Source organism: Pangasianodon hypophthalmus, chromosome 9 (assembly GCF_027358585.1).
Source record: "Pangasianodon hypophthalmus isolate fPanHyp1 chromosome 9, fPanHyp1.pri, whole genome shotgun sequence".
NCBI classification, from domain to species: Eukaryota; Metazoa; Chordata; class Actinopteri; order Siluriformes; family Pangasiidae; genus Pangasianodon; species Pangasianodon hypophthalmus.
The window spans coordinates 16,532,245-16,548,558 of record NC_069718.1 but is presented as its reverse complement, the minus strand read 5'-3'; the positions used below and the strand labels follow the sequence as shown (position 1 = coordinate 16,548,558).

Sequence of the window (16,314 nt, the reverse complement as noted above, 5' to 3'; positions counted from 1 at the left end):
ACTCATTCTCACCTATGGGCAATGTAGAGTCACTGTGGCGTTGTAGTTTCTTAATACTGAGAAGGGATTTGGTCAAAATACGTGAAACATTATGACAATTTTTAAATCAGCACAATCTGATATGATTCATTAAATCTTTATGTATTGTATGGCAGAGGTGTGATTTGAGGAAGAGTCGGGGTAAGCATTAATTTAAAGGCCACTCCCCTGTATTATGGCCTGTTTTCTTTTCCTACAACTCCTGATGATGCTGCACTATCTGAATAATACATGTCATGAAGATGTTTAGAAGAACCTAACTACATATTTTAATATGGGTTGTAGATAAATCAGCACAGGAGGAGGAAGTGAGCAGTGCTGATCGATTACTATTAGCTAAAAGCAATTGTCTAGTTTATGGGACAGAATATAATTATACATAAATATAATTTTACATAAATGTTTTCATTCTTCTTGAAAGGGCTTAGTAAGGAACTGTTTAGCTCATTATGAGCCTCTAAAACAATCTGGCCTCAGACAAACTTAATGTGTCTATACCAATTGTTTTGTTGTCCTGGAAAACTGATATAATCATGCGGTAAATATTTCAGCAGCGGAAAAGCTTCCAGTGCTTTATTAATTCATGTTATCAGTGAATGATCAAGGGAATGTTGTTGAATTAAAGCAGGGTGCCTGCTCTACTCCATTAGTGTCACTTAACAGACAGACAAGGAGATCCTTTTCCTTATTAAACATAGATGAGGCTTGTAAGAGGAGCCAGGCTTTGGAGAATCACTGACCATATAATTTGATCTTCCACCTCTGCTTAAGCGTCATCTCTGCTTTCAGAAAAATGGTCTTAAATGCCCACTTGAGCACTACTGCGAATACAGAATATTTATCAATATTTTTTAGAAAATTGTAATAATAATTAAAGTTTCAGTCACAACTCTTTTTGTAACATTTGGTGAAGTCCTCCTTACATTCCAGCAGCTATCTAGTCAGAGGACAAACTCTGGTCTCTGTGATATTTCAGACTTGGGAAGAAACAACAAATCATCCAAGCAAATTAGGATAAGGAGGCATTGCTAATTACCTGTCCATCACGTTGTCTGTTAAGTAAACTCCCAATCTTGCAGTAGCATCCAAAGGTACACCAAAATTGCTGACTTTAAACCCCATGGTACTTTCTCTGTCTTCGTGTATTGATTTTTAAAGTGTGTTGATAATTACACTGCAGTTATGTATGTCTCTCAGAGTCCTCTCTGACCTGGCGTGGTTACTCTCGGGTGGATTGAAGCCTCAGGAGCTGTGAGAGTGTCTCACACAGCCTCTGGGGCAACTCCGCAACCCATTATTTCTCTGCATTCCAGCACGGCTCTGTCCAGCTGCAAATGTAATTCCAAGGGCAAGGGAAATATACAGTATGTAGTATTCATTTAGTAGAAGAAGAAAGTTTTGAATAGCTTTATGTGCAAATTCACATTTACAGATGTTTAAAGGTTTTAATACAGCAGGTGCTTAATTGATATACTTAGTTAGAAACATTAAGATGTAGTGTCTGGCGCAATTTTAATCCAGATATTATTTATATTACAGGCGGCACAGTGGTGCAGTAGGCAGTGTTGCTGCCTCAGAGCTCCAGGGTCCCCGGCTTGATCCTGAACTCACCTTAGTGTCTGTTTCACGTTATCTCAGTTTCCTCATAGGTTTCCTCTGCGTTCTCCAGTTTCCTCCCACCTCCCTGGTAGGTCGACTGGTTTCTCTAAATTACCCTAGGTGTGAATAAAGTGTGTGTGGATTGGCGTCTTGTCCGGGTTGAATTTCTGCCTGTTCCTTGGACAGGCTCCGGATCCACCTCAACCCTGACCAGAATAAAGCAGTTGCTGAGTGAATTATGTATATTCCTTTCCACTTTATGATATATTTATATCCATTGACAAATTGATAATACAAATTACAGACAAATTGATCTGTAATAGCCAAGCTAGAGCCTTTGAAGTACGCAAGCAATGAGTCCTCATTAGTGTAACACCACAGAAGTGTGGAAGCCTAAAGGTAAAGTAGAGCTTTGTGCTATCACCACAAGGTGGCAGGATCATCACAGTGACAAACAGCCCACTGCAGTAAAATTCATACGACCTACATGTCAAAACAAACTGCAGGAGCCAAACGTTTAAATGTGCATGTTTTGGTGATAATGTAGGGCAGAGTAGCAGCACGTCCTCTCCTTTTGCAGTTCTGTAATCGAGGGGACAGCAGGAGGCGGAAAAGGTGCCATGTGGAGGAGAAACAGATGGTATTTAGGATTGTGGACATCATAGAACTAGAGAACAAGGGAATGAGAGAGTAAATATAGCTCTTGGCTACAGATCAATAAATAGATATACTACATGTGATGGGATTACTTATGGACACAGCTTCTATCATGTCCTTTTCTCTTTCAAAAGCACTATCCCTCTCCTTCTCACCTCTTCCCTTATTTTCACGCCCCCTCCCCTCTCTGCGATGATGGTATGGGTGACCATTTGGTGCAGCAATGCCTACATGATTTAAGCTAATGACATGTCTGTTTATAAGGTCTGCCATGATAGTGTGGTGATGTATGTGCTAGTGTGTTCTCATGCTTTCTCCGGCCTCTGACATTGAACAGTATGTGCGTGTGTGTGTGTGACCTTACTCTTTTCAGTCTACTCACTGCCCAGCCTCTGTATCTGTCTTTCCTGCTAATCACCTCCATTTTGTCTGTTCATCATTTTCAGGGTTTTTGACCTGACACCATAAAGCACTCACATTAGCACACAAAAACAAGGACTGTAAAAGCACATTTTAAGGATGGCTTTGCATGCAGAATAAAATTGATAACAAATAAATACTGAACGGGGTAAATGTGAGGCAGGGTGGAAGAGAGAGGGTATTGCAGGGCAAGGGAGTAACGCAAGAAGTTGTTAAAACAAAAAATCAGACAGTATTGTAGCCCTACTTTTATTGTGGGTGTGGAGTTATTAGCATAACATGGCTGTAATTTTGTTCTTAATGTGGTTTAGGATGTCTATTAACTTTTGCCGTCTTGAAACTGAGTGGAGCCTGAGTGGAGTCTTTAAGAAATGCTCCAGCGATTTTCAGTTTAATCTCTATCCATGTGTGTGATTACCACTTACAAGAATTTCAACACATTTCCCTGTACTGAGTAAAGAATTGAAAACCTAAAGCTACAACATTTGTAACACTAATTGCATGTAGTTTTATCAAATTTTCCAACACTGGAGCAATACTGTAAAAACTATTTCCTGTTAATTAAACTTTCTGTGAGGTTTTGTGCAATTCATGTGCCATCAGACGGAAGCTGAGGAACTTCTGTGTAGAGGCGTCTGCAAGCATTATCACAAATTCTTCCCTCTGAAAAAGTAGATTCATCACTGAAAGTATTAATTGTACGGTTTTAGACATTCTTGTTCTAATACTTTATTGTTTCTGTAGTAATAGCTAATTCTCTGGGACTTGTATGGCAGATGTGCCACATAATCGAAGGTTAATAATAAACGGATTAAAAATGTGTTGTTAAGAAAAAACTTTATAATTGTTGGTATGGTGAGGTTTTGTGTAAGGATACGTTTATTTAATTTCATGGAAGGAGTCTTGGTTGTCAGTGTTTTGTAACAGTCAGTAGGTTTTCTGCCACAGGAGAGTCTTCAGGACCTATGAGTTTGCACTTTCAGGTTGCTCTGTAACATGACAAGCTGTGTTTTTGTCATATTTACTTCAAGAAGACAAAAAAAAAAAAGGCTATTGAGGAAAATGTTGGTATCTGCTATAAAGTTAGGGATAACTAATTTACTAATTTAATAACTAATAAAGAATAATTTGTCTCATGGATGTTCTACAATGCTAAATGGTTAATATATTTCACTCATTAATTTTTTTTTCCCATTCATTCATCCCCTGTGGCCCCTGTCAGGGCATAGGCCGCTAACGAGATCTCTCCAGGCATTTCAATCCTGGGCCAATTGTTCCAGTTGTCCCCAGGTGAGTCCCGTTCTCTTGATGTCTGTCTCCAGGTCGAGACGCCAGGTGTTCCTTGGTCGGCCTCCTTTCCTTTTACCGTGTGGGTTCCAGGTGAGGGTTTGCCTTACTATGCTGGACGTACGTTTGCGGAGGGTGTGGCCAATCTACCTCCAGCGCCTTTGGAGAATCTCTACCTCTACCGGCTGCTGTCCCATTCGCTGCCACAGCTTTTGATTGCTGATGGTGTCAGGCCAGCGGATCCGAAGGATCCTTCTGCAGCAGGTATCGATGAAGGTTTGGATTCTTTTCATGGTTACGATAATAGTTCTCCATGTTTCAGCTCTGTAGAGTAGCACAGGCTTTACAATGGTGAGGAAGATCCTGATCTTGATGTTGGTGGTCAGGTTTGTGGCATCCCAGATGTTCCTCAGCTGCTGGTTAATATATAAATGATTAAGACAAATGATGTGTGATGCATTAAGAAATATAAAATTGTTGGCAACTTCAGGATGTACTGTTAAAGAAAAATAACTTGGCGTTGATTATTTTTCTCTAACAGCATGCTCTGTTGTTTTATTCCTTACTTTTTGACTGTCCCAACAACTGCCCTTAGATTTCCATTATAATTATGATTGAAGTATTTGTCAAACAGTCAGTCACATGGTCTCATCTGGTAGATAAAGATGGTAGATATTATGTTGCTGGAGTGCTTTAAGACTGCAGGCATGAAACTGGGGATGATACCCCTTATGACCTCTGTTCTCTATTTGATAATGCTCGTCTACATGCAGGACGTATTTGTTGTATGTTGTATACATTATATATTTGTTTTATGGCACTCTGTCTTTTCTGATTTCACTTCATTTCTCTTCTTATATGTTTCATTTGGCTTTGGAGCAGGAGCTTGTCTCAGGCAGTTGAGGGGTCAGCAGAGCTGTGAACATTTATCAATTGCTTTATTTTTTCCCCGTACATTTCCTTTACTGCCTGTGTCAGATCCTTCTGGCACTCGGGACCCTGTGTATGATTTGTGGCATTTTGCGTAGGGTCAATTTTGGGTGGATGAGCGTTGTGCTGTGGGGATAATACTGCCGCTATCTCGATATAGAAAGGTCCTGCTGTACCCTTACATGGCGTACCCATAAGTCAAAACCACCCAACCATGTCATTAAAAGAAGACTGTGTGACGTGCATCTTCTGATCAGCAAATCAGAAATCTAAGCCGCATTGGTAAAACCCCCTTCTTGACTGCAGCAGTGTGGGTTGAAGTCCAAGCGTAGGTATACAGTGAGATGCCATTTTTATTGTATATAAGAGTGGACGTGTCTAGCAGCTGAAGTTATAGAGACAGAGCAAGGGAAACTGTGTTTTGATGATTTATATCAGTTGTAATGTTGTTCAGAGGCGCTGCCAATTTGCTCTTGGCTCAGCTTGATAGTGCTGTGTGAAGCCAAACAAATTCGTGCCTATCCACTCCAACCTGACCCCAAACCACTAAAGGGGAGCTGTAAAGCAGGGGCTGTCAATTTTTTTGCATCCAAAAAACCACTTCCAATATATATTTTAAAAAATAACACACAAACAAACAAAATGCACAGGCACACTGCAGTACATCTGCAGCACAAATTTATTCCAGAAACATAATTCAACAAATCAAATATTAGGCACATTAATTAAAAGTGTGCCTTTATATTTATTTATTTATTTATTTATTAGGACATTTGAGCGTCTGATGTCTGCACGTTTGGGGTTATGCTTCATGGGCACTTGGAGGTCTCTGGACCATAAAGGAAACAGGATCTGGCTGTATTGTGGAGCACTGAGCTCGAGCGTGCACTGAGACTGTGTGCGTGCTTGGTAAGGACTGGAAAATGTTGGGGAGTTGGAAACACCGTGTCCCTTGCTGTAAATCTCTATAGAGACAGTCGCTCATTACTGAAAGCTGATGCCGAGCTCGGAGAAAATCATATGACGCAAAATACGCTTCAGTGTCCCCTACATCCGCTCTCATTTTCTCCTGACACTGGTCAAATACACCAGGGCCGTTCTTCGTCACGGCGCCGTGGAGAGGACAGGAGAGGAGTGGAGAGGAGAGGAGAGGAGAGGAGGACTCCTGTCCGTGCGTCACGTGTACAGATAAACGCGCGAGATAAACGGAGTCTGTCTCACACATTACGAGTGGATCTGGCGAACCGAGCCGACTTTTTCCCTGTGCGTTTCTATGACAACAGGCAGGGCTCGAGAAGAGTTCGGTGCGTGACGGGGTGCGCTCAGTTTGCGCAGTTCAGCGCAAGGGGTAGGCGGAAACACCCACGGCGTATCCCACCATCCTTCCTTCAGCCTGATGTATGCACCTTGTTTTTACGAGTGCGGACTTTTCTCTAACCTCTGGAAACTCAACCGGACGCCACTATGGTGCATCATTCCGGATCGATACAGTCCTTCAAGCAGCAAAAGGGTCGGTATTGGTGGACTTAGCGCTTTCTGCGTGCGTGTGTGTGTGTGTGTGTGTGTGCGCTGAGTGCGTGTAGGACGGTGGCTACTTTTAAAACGCGCTGCGTGAAATTGAGCGCGTGAACTCTGTGTCAGATTGTGACGCACGTCGCTTTCCCGTTAGGCCATTTCACACTGCAGACCTGTTTATCAGATGTGAGAAGAAAACCTATAGACTTGTGTGGAAACAAGCAGAATGGAATTGCTGTAATAAAACAGTTTAGACCCTCACTTCAGAGGTGCTGCTGTTCTGTCAGACTAGAACTGTGTGTGTGTGTGTGTGTGTGTGTGTGTGAGAGTGGCGTTTTGACAGTGCTTGTGTGTTTCCATGAAGAGCATTTCTCTGCGCTCTCCACTCTACCCTGGAGCTGGTGCAGTATCACTGTGTAGGCTTGTGCGCTTATACAGTTCCTGTCTGATTATCTGCTGCTTCCCATGCCTTTCTACTTCACTTGTAAGAAATACACACTCCCAGAAATAAATTACCTAATTGTACATTTCCTTGTCGCGGGAGTGACACCATCAATGGTCATCTTTTATACCTTTAGTGTCTATCTTTTATATGGAAATGTGAATATAGTGTGCATTTAAAATAATTCATTCATTATCCTGCTCAGAGATGCAGTGGATCCAGAGCCTATCCCAGGAGCACTGGGAGTGAGGTAGGAATACACCCTGGATGGCACCCTAAAAATAATTTAAGGAACATAATTGCACCACTGAGGTACTGATGTACCTAATTAAAGGTACGTCACATTCATCTTCCCAAGTTAAAAAAAATACTAAAAGTACAAAAGATGTTCCAGCAACATGGAAAGGTACAGTTTGGTACCATTGTTTCTGAGAGTGCACATCAAAATCCCTAGTATTGAATACACAACTATAGCATCCATTTGTGTCCTGGACCCGTATATTGTCAGTGGAGATTTTGATGTGTATGAGACAATTTTTGTATTTAAATAAGGACTGTTGCTCCAGCTGAGATCCTACTAGGGCTGTTCGATATATGACAATATAACAATATAATAGTGAGAACGTGATAAACGCACAGCAAATCTTTCGTAGATATTATGGGCGTTATAAAACTATCCAACTCCATTGTCACAATAATGACTGCGTAATTTTTCCTCTTTATTGTTGTTCTGTTTTATTGTCACGTTACCTAATATATTTGTTTAATTTATTTAATTTTTGAAAATGCCATTTTAATACAATGGGAGAGATTTCTGCAATAATGAGACAATGGACAGTTACATGTGGCATCACTGCCTTTTAAATATTATATATGACATTATATTTTTGTTGGATCGCCCACCCCTAGATCCTACAATCAGTAGCAAGTTGAACGAAACTTTACAAAAATTTAGAAATCACTGAGGGCCCAACAAGCAGCAAGCTAGCTACCTAGCTGACAGGCTATCAGTGAGTGTGGCTTCTTCAGGATCTATTTCCATTAGTGCAGCAAAAATAAACAAATTATTTGATCATATTGTTTTCAAAATGTCGGTTACTTGATATTAATTTCTTGTTTATAGAACTGTTGTATAAAAGCAATATCACACTTGTTATCATGCTGTTATACTGAATATCGGCACGGCTGTGATTAGCAGGCCTCGTGCCTACGGCCAAATCACAGTCGTGCACTTTTGCTCATGTGATATTGCTTAAATATGCTCTTCTTTCTATAGGAATGTGTTTTGTGTTAGTTTATGCATGTTGTTTTGTTTTCCAGTCTTGTGCACACTTTATCCACACAAACTGGACTCACAGAACCCCATGTCTAACTATTTGGGTTGATGCCCTGCTGTCCCTCAGTTGTTCTGGCAGCCAGAAGTAGAGCGATAAATCCAGAGCGCAGATCCTGGTCTTGTGCAGTTCTGCGCTGTCTCCGAGTCTGCTGCTCCAGTTCGCGTCACACTGCATTTGAGACTTGGCTTAGTGTTTATTGATCAACGGCAGTGGCAGACACAGCAGGGTATTTATAGTGCCACTCTACACTCTTTTGCTGTCCCAATACAGACATTCCTCCATCATTGCTGTCCAGTATTGATAGGCATGTAGGTACCCAGCTAATTACAGTGCTTTTTGAGTCAACTGATGACCCTGTGGTTAATTATTTAGGGCTTTGCTGAGGCAGAGGACTGAAATGCAGACACTGAGTGGAGCTGCAGCTGCGATGGCTCCAATTCTCTGACAGCTGCCACTTAATGGAGAATAATATGCACTCTGCTCATGTTTATATTACAGAATGATGAGTGTATAATAGGTTAAAGAAGCTGTAATGCTGAATTAGAGGTCCTTTCTTTTATGTTCCTGTCTATTTTTAAGACAATTCTGGTGTATTTTCATTTTATCAAGCAAAAAAAAAAAAAGCTGTGGCGTTGAAGCCTAAGAGCTGATGAGTAATGAGGCAGTGGACGGCTGCTTGTGCAGGGTTAAGCAATCAGTACTCTCTGTCAAAGCAGGTGTCTAGAGAGGAATGCTGGGAGGTGTCGTACATGCTGAATCTTCTAATCTTAAATGATGTAATAGCAAAGACAGGAAATTGGGCTGTAGTGTGCCATTGACTCTCTTCTTTCGTGTTTTTGGGGTTTTCTTTCATCTGTCAAGATCATCAGTTTAAAAGGAGCAAACATTGCATTGCATTCTGTTATAAGCGCAGAACACATTTGATCTTAGAACCGGAAAATTTAGAATGTAAATGTGCAATTACTAACTCTGGTCACTTACTCAACTATGGTAACTTATTCCATTTCAATCTGTACTCTGTGTTTGTCTATACTAAACTGTTTACACCAATGTAGAGGGTAATGTGCAATTCTATCACTGGTCACTTTTCAGAATGTTCTGAATGTTCAATGTGCAATATTATGACTTAGTCACCTGCTGTATATACTTTATACTGTATACTTGCTGTACATAAATACATACATACCTTTATACTATATGGTATACTCACTTTATAGTCTATTTATTGTCTGATGTTATAGGTTTGTTTTTTTATAACACCAGTCAGAAGCAGTGCTCCTAATTTCGTTGTATACAGAGATATACAATGACAATAAAGGCTTTCGTAATAAAATAGTGAAAGAGAAAATAGGATGTAGTAGTTTTTTGCTTTTGGGTTTGGTGCAAAGGTGTGTATGTGTGTGTGCATGGTTTTTATGAGAGAGATGGAGCAAGGGAAAAACAGAGCCAGTAAGTTGGGATGAGTCTGATGAATATGAGAGCAGAGAAGGAGAGAAGCAGAAAGGTTGGGTGTAGGTTGAGAAAAAGCCAGGATGAAATGTGATTGGAATCTTTAAAAGTAGAGAGAGTACTGCGTACTTCTGTCTACAGTGTATTAATCTGTACAGGACATTACATTCTTTAATCCAACACCCCAGCATGTACTGAAATCACAGTGTTATTACTAGATTTGTGTGATTTGACAATGTTTAATTAAGTGTACAAAAGCCTCTGTATCTGGGTAGAATGTAGTATGTTAAAGAAGAACAGTTGGGGATGATTTCACTCACTGATTTCACTAGCAACATAAAGTTTGCTCACAGCAAAAAGTCAGGAGTGGTCAGACGAAATGCTTTAGAAAAGGTTTCACATTAATGACATGGATAATAGAAAACAAGGGCAAGCCTGCTATAATTAAATAGCGGTCACATTTGCTGTGTTCTTTTTTTTGTTCTGTAATAACAGCAACAATATAACGCCGGATCACGACAACCGAAATGCAATATAGGTTATATGGTTACACAACCATGTTGTAACAGTTAAAAAGAGCTCTTAAGTAGCTTTCAAACAACACCAGCCATGCACTGCTGAGACCTTCAGTGCCCAAGAAAGAGGTCACAGAACTTGGGCATTTTAGCCAACTTTGGAGCTCTAACTCTGCCTCAGGTGCTGCAACAGAACTTATTATGGTTCAGTCAATCATTTCCCCGAGTCAGAGGCTTTATTTATTCAATAAAATTTTGGGGAGAATTTATAAATTTATTTATTTATTTTTAAGATATGTTGAACCTATAGTACATTTTGTGTACAATATTAAAACTCTGTTCATATCAATTTTTATGTATTTAGTTTTATATAGACTTTATCTAGTTTTATATATTGTTTGGCACAGGTTATGATTCATAAATAAAAAGTCTTTTCATTCATAATTTTTCTTTATTCAAATTTTGTTCAGAATATTCTGAGAATCGAACTGAATCAAATCATGAATCCAGTATTGTGAATTGAATCAAATTGTGCCCCGAGTGTATCGCTACACTTCTAGTTAGTCCATCAATAAAAATACACAAGTCAAGTTTTTATTTGCTCATTTAAGTGCTCAGTGAAGAGATAGGGCTTTAGGTCTTTGCTTGAAGACAGCCAGTGACTCAGCTGTTCATGCCTGGACAGAGTCTTGATGGACAGGTCTTCCTTGTACCTTGATGGATGGTGGGTCAAGTCAAACTGTGCTAGAGGCTCAAAGGGAGTCCAGAGCAGGGTGTGATAAGTGCTTAAAGGAGGTAGGGGCTGTTCTGTTTTTGGCTTTGCAGGCAAGCATCAATGTTTTAAATCTGATGTAGGCAGCTGAAGGAAGCCAGTGGAGGGAACGCAGCAGTGGGGTGGTGTAGGAGAACTTAGGGAGATTTAAAACAAATCATGCAGCTGATGTTGTGAAGGAAAAACCTGCATGACCAGGTCAGGTTAACAATATCAGGAGAGAATGATAGTTGTTTGTCCAAAACTACTCCAGGCTGTTCGTTTTCAGATAGTGTGATCTAGAGTTCCCCAGGGAGATCACAAGATCTTGACAAGAGGTTGCATCTCTAGGGATGTACAGCAGCTCAATCTCAGGGATTTAGTTTCAGCTGATGAGCTGCCATCAGTGACAAGATGTCCACCAGACATCCTGAGATCCATGCAGAGACATGCACGTCTGAGGGAGGCAATGAGTTGAAGAGTTGGGCAATGAGTTGGGTGTCATCAGCATAGTATGAAGAAGAAGGATATGACCTCACTGGGAGAGCAGGTATAGAGGGAGAATTGAAGAGGAATTGGTCCTTGAGCCTTGTGGGATACCAGTGAGAGTTGGCATGAGCAGAAATGGATCCACTCCGTGTCACCATTGCCATGGTGTGCCACACATTGCATGGCTCATGAGGACGGCTGGGAGAATCTTGTGATTGATTGTGTCAAGGGGTTCTGAGAGGTCAGGGACAATGAGGACAAGTGAGGACAATGATAGTTTGACTGATCTAGTTGCTGACTACAGGGTCAGTATCAGTGGAGGGTGCTTCTTTGAAGCCAGATTGGTTAGGCTCTTGGAGGTCACTCTGGGCAAGAAAGAGTGATATCTGATTGTATACAGCATGTTCAAGAATTTTGGAAAGAAAGGCGAGAAGTGATACTGGTCAGCAGGTGATGTCTGAGCTGTCTAGTGTCGACTTTTTCAGGATGGCCGTAACCTTCATATATAATGAGTCCGTTATAATGGAGGTGAGAAAGGGGAGGTCTTGCGGAATGATTTGGAGCATTGTGAGGGCAGCTGTTGAAAGTCAGGTCAAAAGACTTTAAAAAAGGAGGCAGAAGATGTTAAGATGAGACAGTGCAATTTTGCCAAATTCTATTTGTGAAATAAATTAGTTATTATAGTTGGAATAGTGAATAATCCTATGATTTGTCAATGTGCAAACATATTACTTGATTAAAAAAATAATTGTTTGTTGCAGTCCTATTACTTTTCTTTCTTTGGAGATTGAAAGCCAATTGAGAGGAGACTATTTTGCAGACGTGCTGAATGGCTCAGACACACTGCTGATAAAAGCCACAGCTAGATGTGCGACCGACACCACCATCAGCACTGTGAAAAGCATGACATGAAAGAAACAGCTAAATAACATACTAAATGTAGGATGAGGTTATAAGATTTTACCATATTATCTGCTGACTGATGGATGTTCTAGTAGTATGTGATTAAACGCGTGACAGCAGTTTCCACAAATCATAATCTGTTGAGTGAAGTGACACAGAGAATGAGGTGACTCCCTGTAGAGGGTAGCTGTGATTTTGTCATTCCCTCAGTTGTGAGTCTCTGTGTGTGCATGTGCATATGTGTGTTCAACAGCACTGTCTCAATCACAGGCTAGCCACCTGTCCACTTACATAACACACAGATGGAGGGTGAGTATATGCTGTGATCAGAGGAGAAATGACTGAATATTGAAAAAAACAAAGAGGGCACTCCTTCTGGTTTAATTTAAAGCAGGGTCAGAGGTCACAAGGGGCAGACGAATATGACATGCATGAATTAGAGTTTGATTCAGTGGTACTTCAGTGAACTTACACTAAGCAAACATCTGTGGGAATAGTATATGATATGCTTCTCAGGTATGTCTTCATAATGAGAAGAGCAACAGTTGTTCCCCTCAAGTGAGAATCCCTTATTGCATGAAAGCTACCAGTATAATGTGCTTCATCCATGGATAGCCACCTCATCATTTTAAACAACTGCTCATGCAACATCATGAGCACATTTGGAGAACACTAACTGCCATATTCTGTTTACATTTGCTAATAGATGCCCAATATTGGATACTAATTGTCTGATTAACTCCGGGAGAAGAGCCTTGCTATGTGCAGACTTCTCCATAGAGATAACTGTTTTCCTGTTCATGTCACAATGTGTGTTCTGATGATTATGTCATTGTTGTCTTTTTCAAAATAGCAATTGAACTGCATTCCTGGCTATTATCATGTACATGTTATTTTTTATGGAGGGTCCATAAAAAAAAATTAGCAATCAGAATAATTTTTAGCCTGCATGGCCTTCCCATGGTAATGTTTCTACTAATATATTAGTAGCAAATAGGCAGGAGCTGGCAACCGCAATGAAGCTTTATATATTCTCCCACAAAATGGAGCAAATCTTCTGTGTGGAAATGTTCTATTGGTGTTAAGATGCAAGTTCTAAAAGTCAAGTTAATGACAATCCTTTTCCCCGCTTCTCTCTGTCTCTATTCCTTTTCATTATTGGTTCCATTTATGCACAGAAAATGGCAATATGCTCACAGTGTAAACACAGGGAATTAAATCCTTATGTTTTCTTCTGGAATTTTGCACTTACGTCTTTAAGCCTACAAGAAATGTCCAAAATGTAAAATCATTTAAAGGCTAAAAACAAAACTATTGCTTAAAGAAAATGCATGTCAGATATATTTTCCACCAGCTGCATGTGTGTTTTTAAATGGTTTCTTAATACTGTGATACTATAAAACTCATATTTTTGTCAAGATTATCATACTGTAAAAATGTCAAGGAAAAAAAAAACACCTGGGTGGAGCAATTTTAAGCAAAAAATTCAAAGGAAACTTCATTTGTTGATCTGTAAAATAAAGTCCATAATGTTAACAGCCACACAATTAAATGGGATAGCAGCTGTCTGTGGTTTGCAGTGTAATGCAATTGATTTATTAATCATTATATTTTATCCCATGAGGCAGGACAGATAAACAACAATAGCAAGCAAAATCTGAATCGCTGTGTGTTCTGTGTGTCAGCTTGTTTTGGCCTGCATCACAGTAATCAAGGCACAAAGGAGGATGAAGGGAGAGATAAATAGTAGCTGAGAGATAACAGAGTTAAATGGGAGGGGAATGGCAGTTTGAGAAAGAATGGAGTCTAAACAAAATAAGACCAAGCATATGTGAGGACATTCGACCTGGATAGGGAAGGGCAGTGAGAGATGAGAAAAGATAAACAGGCCTGTGTCAGGAGCATAGACATAGAGGGAGGATCTTTTAATCTGTCTCACTAATGCAACAGTATGACAGAGGCAGATGAGAGTAATGCCATGATGTACTCTGGCATGGAGAAAGTGCCATCTGTCGCCAACACCATTCTCTACCACAGATCTCTATGCAACACATGATTGACAGATGTCATCACCCATCCAGAGGCTTTCATTTACTTGGTTAATACACCAGCATTCACACAGTGAACCTTGTTCAGAGCTGTATTACAGTATGAAAACATCCATCAGTGCCATTAAGGCAGAGCATAATTCAAGGTGATCTTAGAACATTACAGAAGAACATCCTGATTTTATATACAACTACAAATAATATTTTAATTCTGCAGATAGTGATGTGAAGGGTATTGCAGTTTATATAGACAAATGTACAGAGCTTTATTGAATTCACATACAATTGCGCAGAGAAGAAGAGAGAAATAGCTGAGAAGGAGGAGAATAAGAGAGAGAGAAAGACAGACAGACATAATTAGCACAGTAATTACCCCAGTGTTATGCTTCTCCAAGATTTCTTGCTGTGGGCAAGACAGTTTGTTTTTTTTCCAAAAGGAAATTTATGTAAATCACTGATTCCCCAGGTAAAAGAATATAGTGGAATTAGCCTACATTGAGCAAGGTCTTAGAGTTTTCAGTATCTTTTAATTTCTTTTGCTTTGCTGACATTCAAACATTTTTCCTCTATACATATGCCATCCATCATACCAAAATATTTTGTCACTGGTTTTGCCAGAATGTATTTTTAATGTATTGGAGCTATTCATTTGAAGTGCTTTCTGTGTCAGAAGGTCAGTGTGAGGAGTGGTGATTCAAAACTTAGAAATGGTAAGATGATACATTGTCCTTGTTTTTCATAACTTTGTTATTTTGATATTTGGTACTCTATACAGCAGTAACTTCTGTCTCTCACTGGTGTTTTTAGAAGCCTGGTACCTTACATTTACTTTGGAAAGTGCCTAAATATCAATTACTGATGTGACATTTCAGCAAGATAGCATTTCCCCCATGTGTCAGACATTTTTAAATAATCCTCTATTTTGATTATCAAAAAAAAAAACTGTCACTGGTGTCACATTACAGGCCTGTACCACCTGTGACATTGCTATTATGGTTGTAAAAAATTTGGGGACTTCAGTAGTTGTGCTGTGATTGGTTACTGGTGTTTCACGTGTCACTGGTGCTACAATTCTATTTTTAGAACATTTAGGTATTTTAAATTATATATGATATTCCTGAAATGTTTGAAAGTAAAGTACCATGCACTTATTTACAGTTTTTGTACTGCATTGCTTTTATAATTGGTTTGCAAGTCAATAAATATAATCAGTGAAACTCCTTAATTGTCATTTATCATGATATGTCTGCTGAACATTTTAAATATTTGTTTTTTTAAGTGTGATGACTGGGTCAGAGCATCTCCAAAACGGCAGGTCTTGTGGGGGTGTTCCCTGTAAGTAGTGGTTAGTACCTACCAAAAGTGGTCCAAGGAAGGACAGCCAGTGACCCGGCGACAGGGTCATGGGCGCCCAAGGCTCACCGATGCGCGTGGGGAGCGAAGGCTAGCCCATCTGGTGTGATCCCACAGAAGAGCTGCTGTAGCACAAATTGCTGAAAAAGTTAATGCTGGCTATGATGGAAAGGGGTCAGGACACACAGTGCATCGCAGCTTGCTGCATATGGGGCTGCGTATGGGGCTTCGTAGCTGTTCAGATATTGACCCAACTGTAACCTGTTTCTTACTGGAGTAATCATTATAAAAGCAGTATATACAATATGAGATTTGCTTTTTAGTTCTAGCTTGAGCTCTACATGATCGGTCAACAGAAATCGTAGAAGTGTTAGACCTCCAAACTCACTATAACCGAACAATATGCTTCTCTCTCTCTCTCTCTCTCTCTCTCTCTCTCTCTATCACCTATAAAACATTTCTGTTAGTGGGGCAGGTGTGTATAAAGCTCCTGAGTGCTGGTGGCTCTAAAAGAAGACAGATGAATAATGTAAAGCCTGGAGAGTGAACAAGACAAGGTTATAGCAGTGGAACCCACTGA

General features: G+C 40.0%; 1 protein-coding gene across 4 annotated transcripts in view; it reads left to right on the top strand.

Moving 5' to 3' along the window:
• The first annotated feature begins 5,748 nt into the window (after positions 1 to 5,748).
• The window catches only part of ano3 (anoctamin 3), a 46,094-nt gene continuing 35,528 nt past the window's right edge, over positions 5,749 to 16,314 (top strand). For 2 of the 4 annotated variants that reach the window (XM_053236899.1, XM_053236898.1), the window contains exon 1: positions 5,756 to 6,442. In XM_053236899.1, coding sequence (XP_053092874.1) covers positions 6,397 to 6,442 — 46 coding nt within the window. In that variant the 5' untranslated portion in view covers positions 5,756 to 6,396. Of the gene's footprint in view, positions 6,443 to 16,314 lie in introns of all 4 variants that reach the window. The other 2 variants (XM_053236896.1, XM_053236897.1) reach the window with 2 other exon arrangements.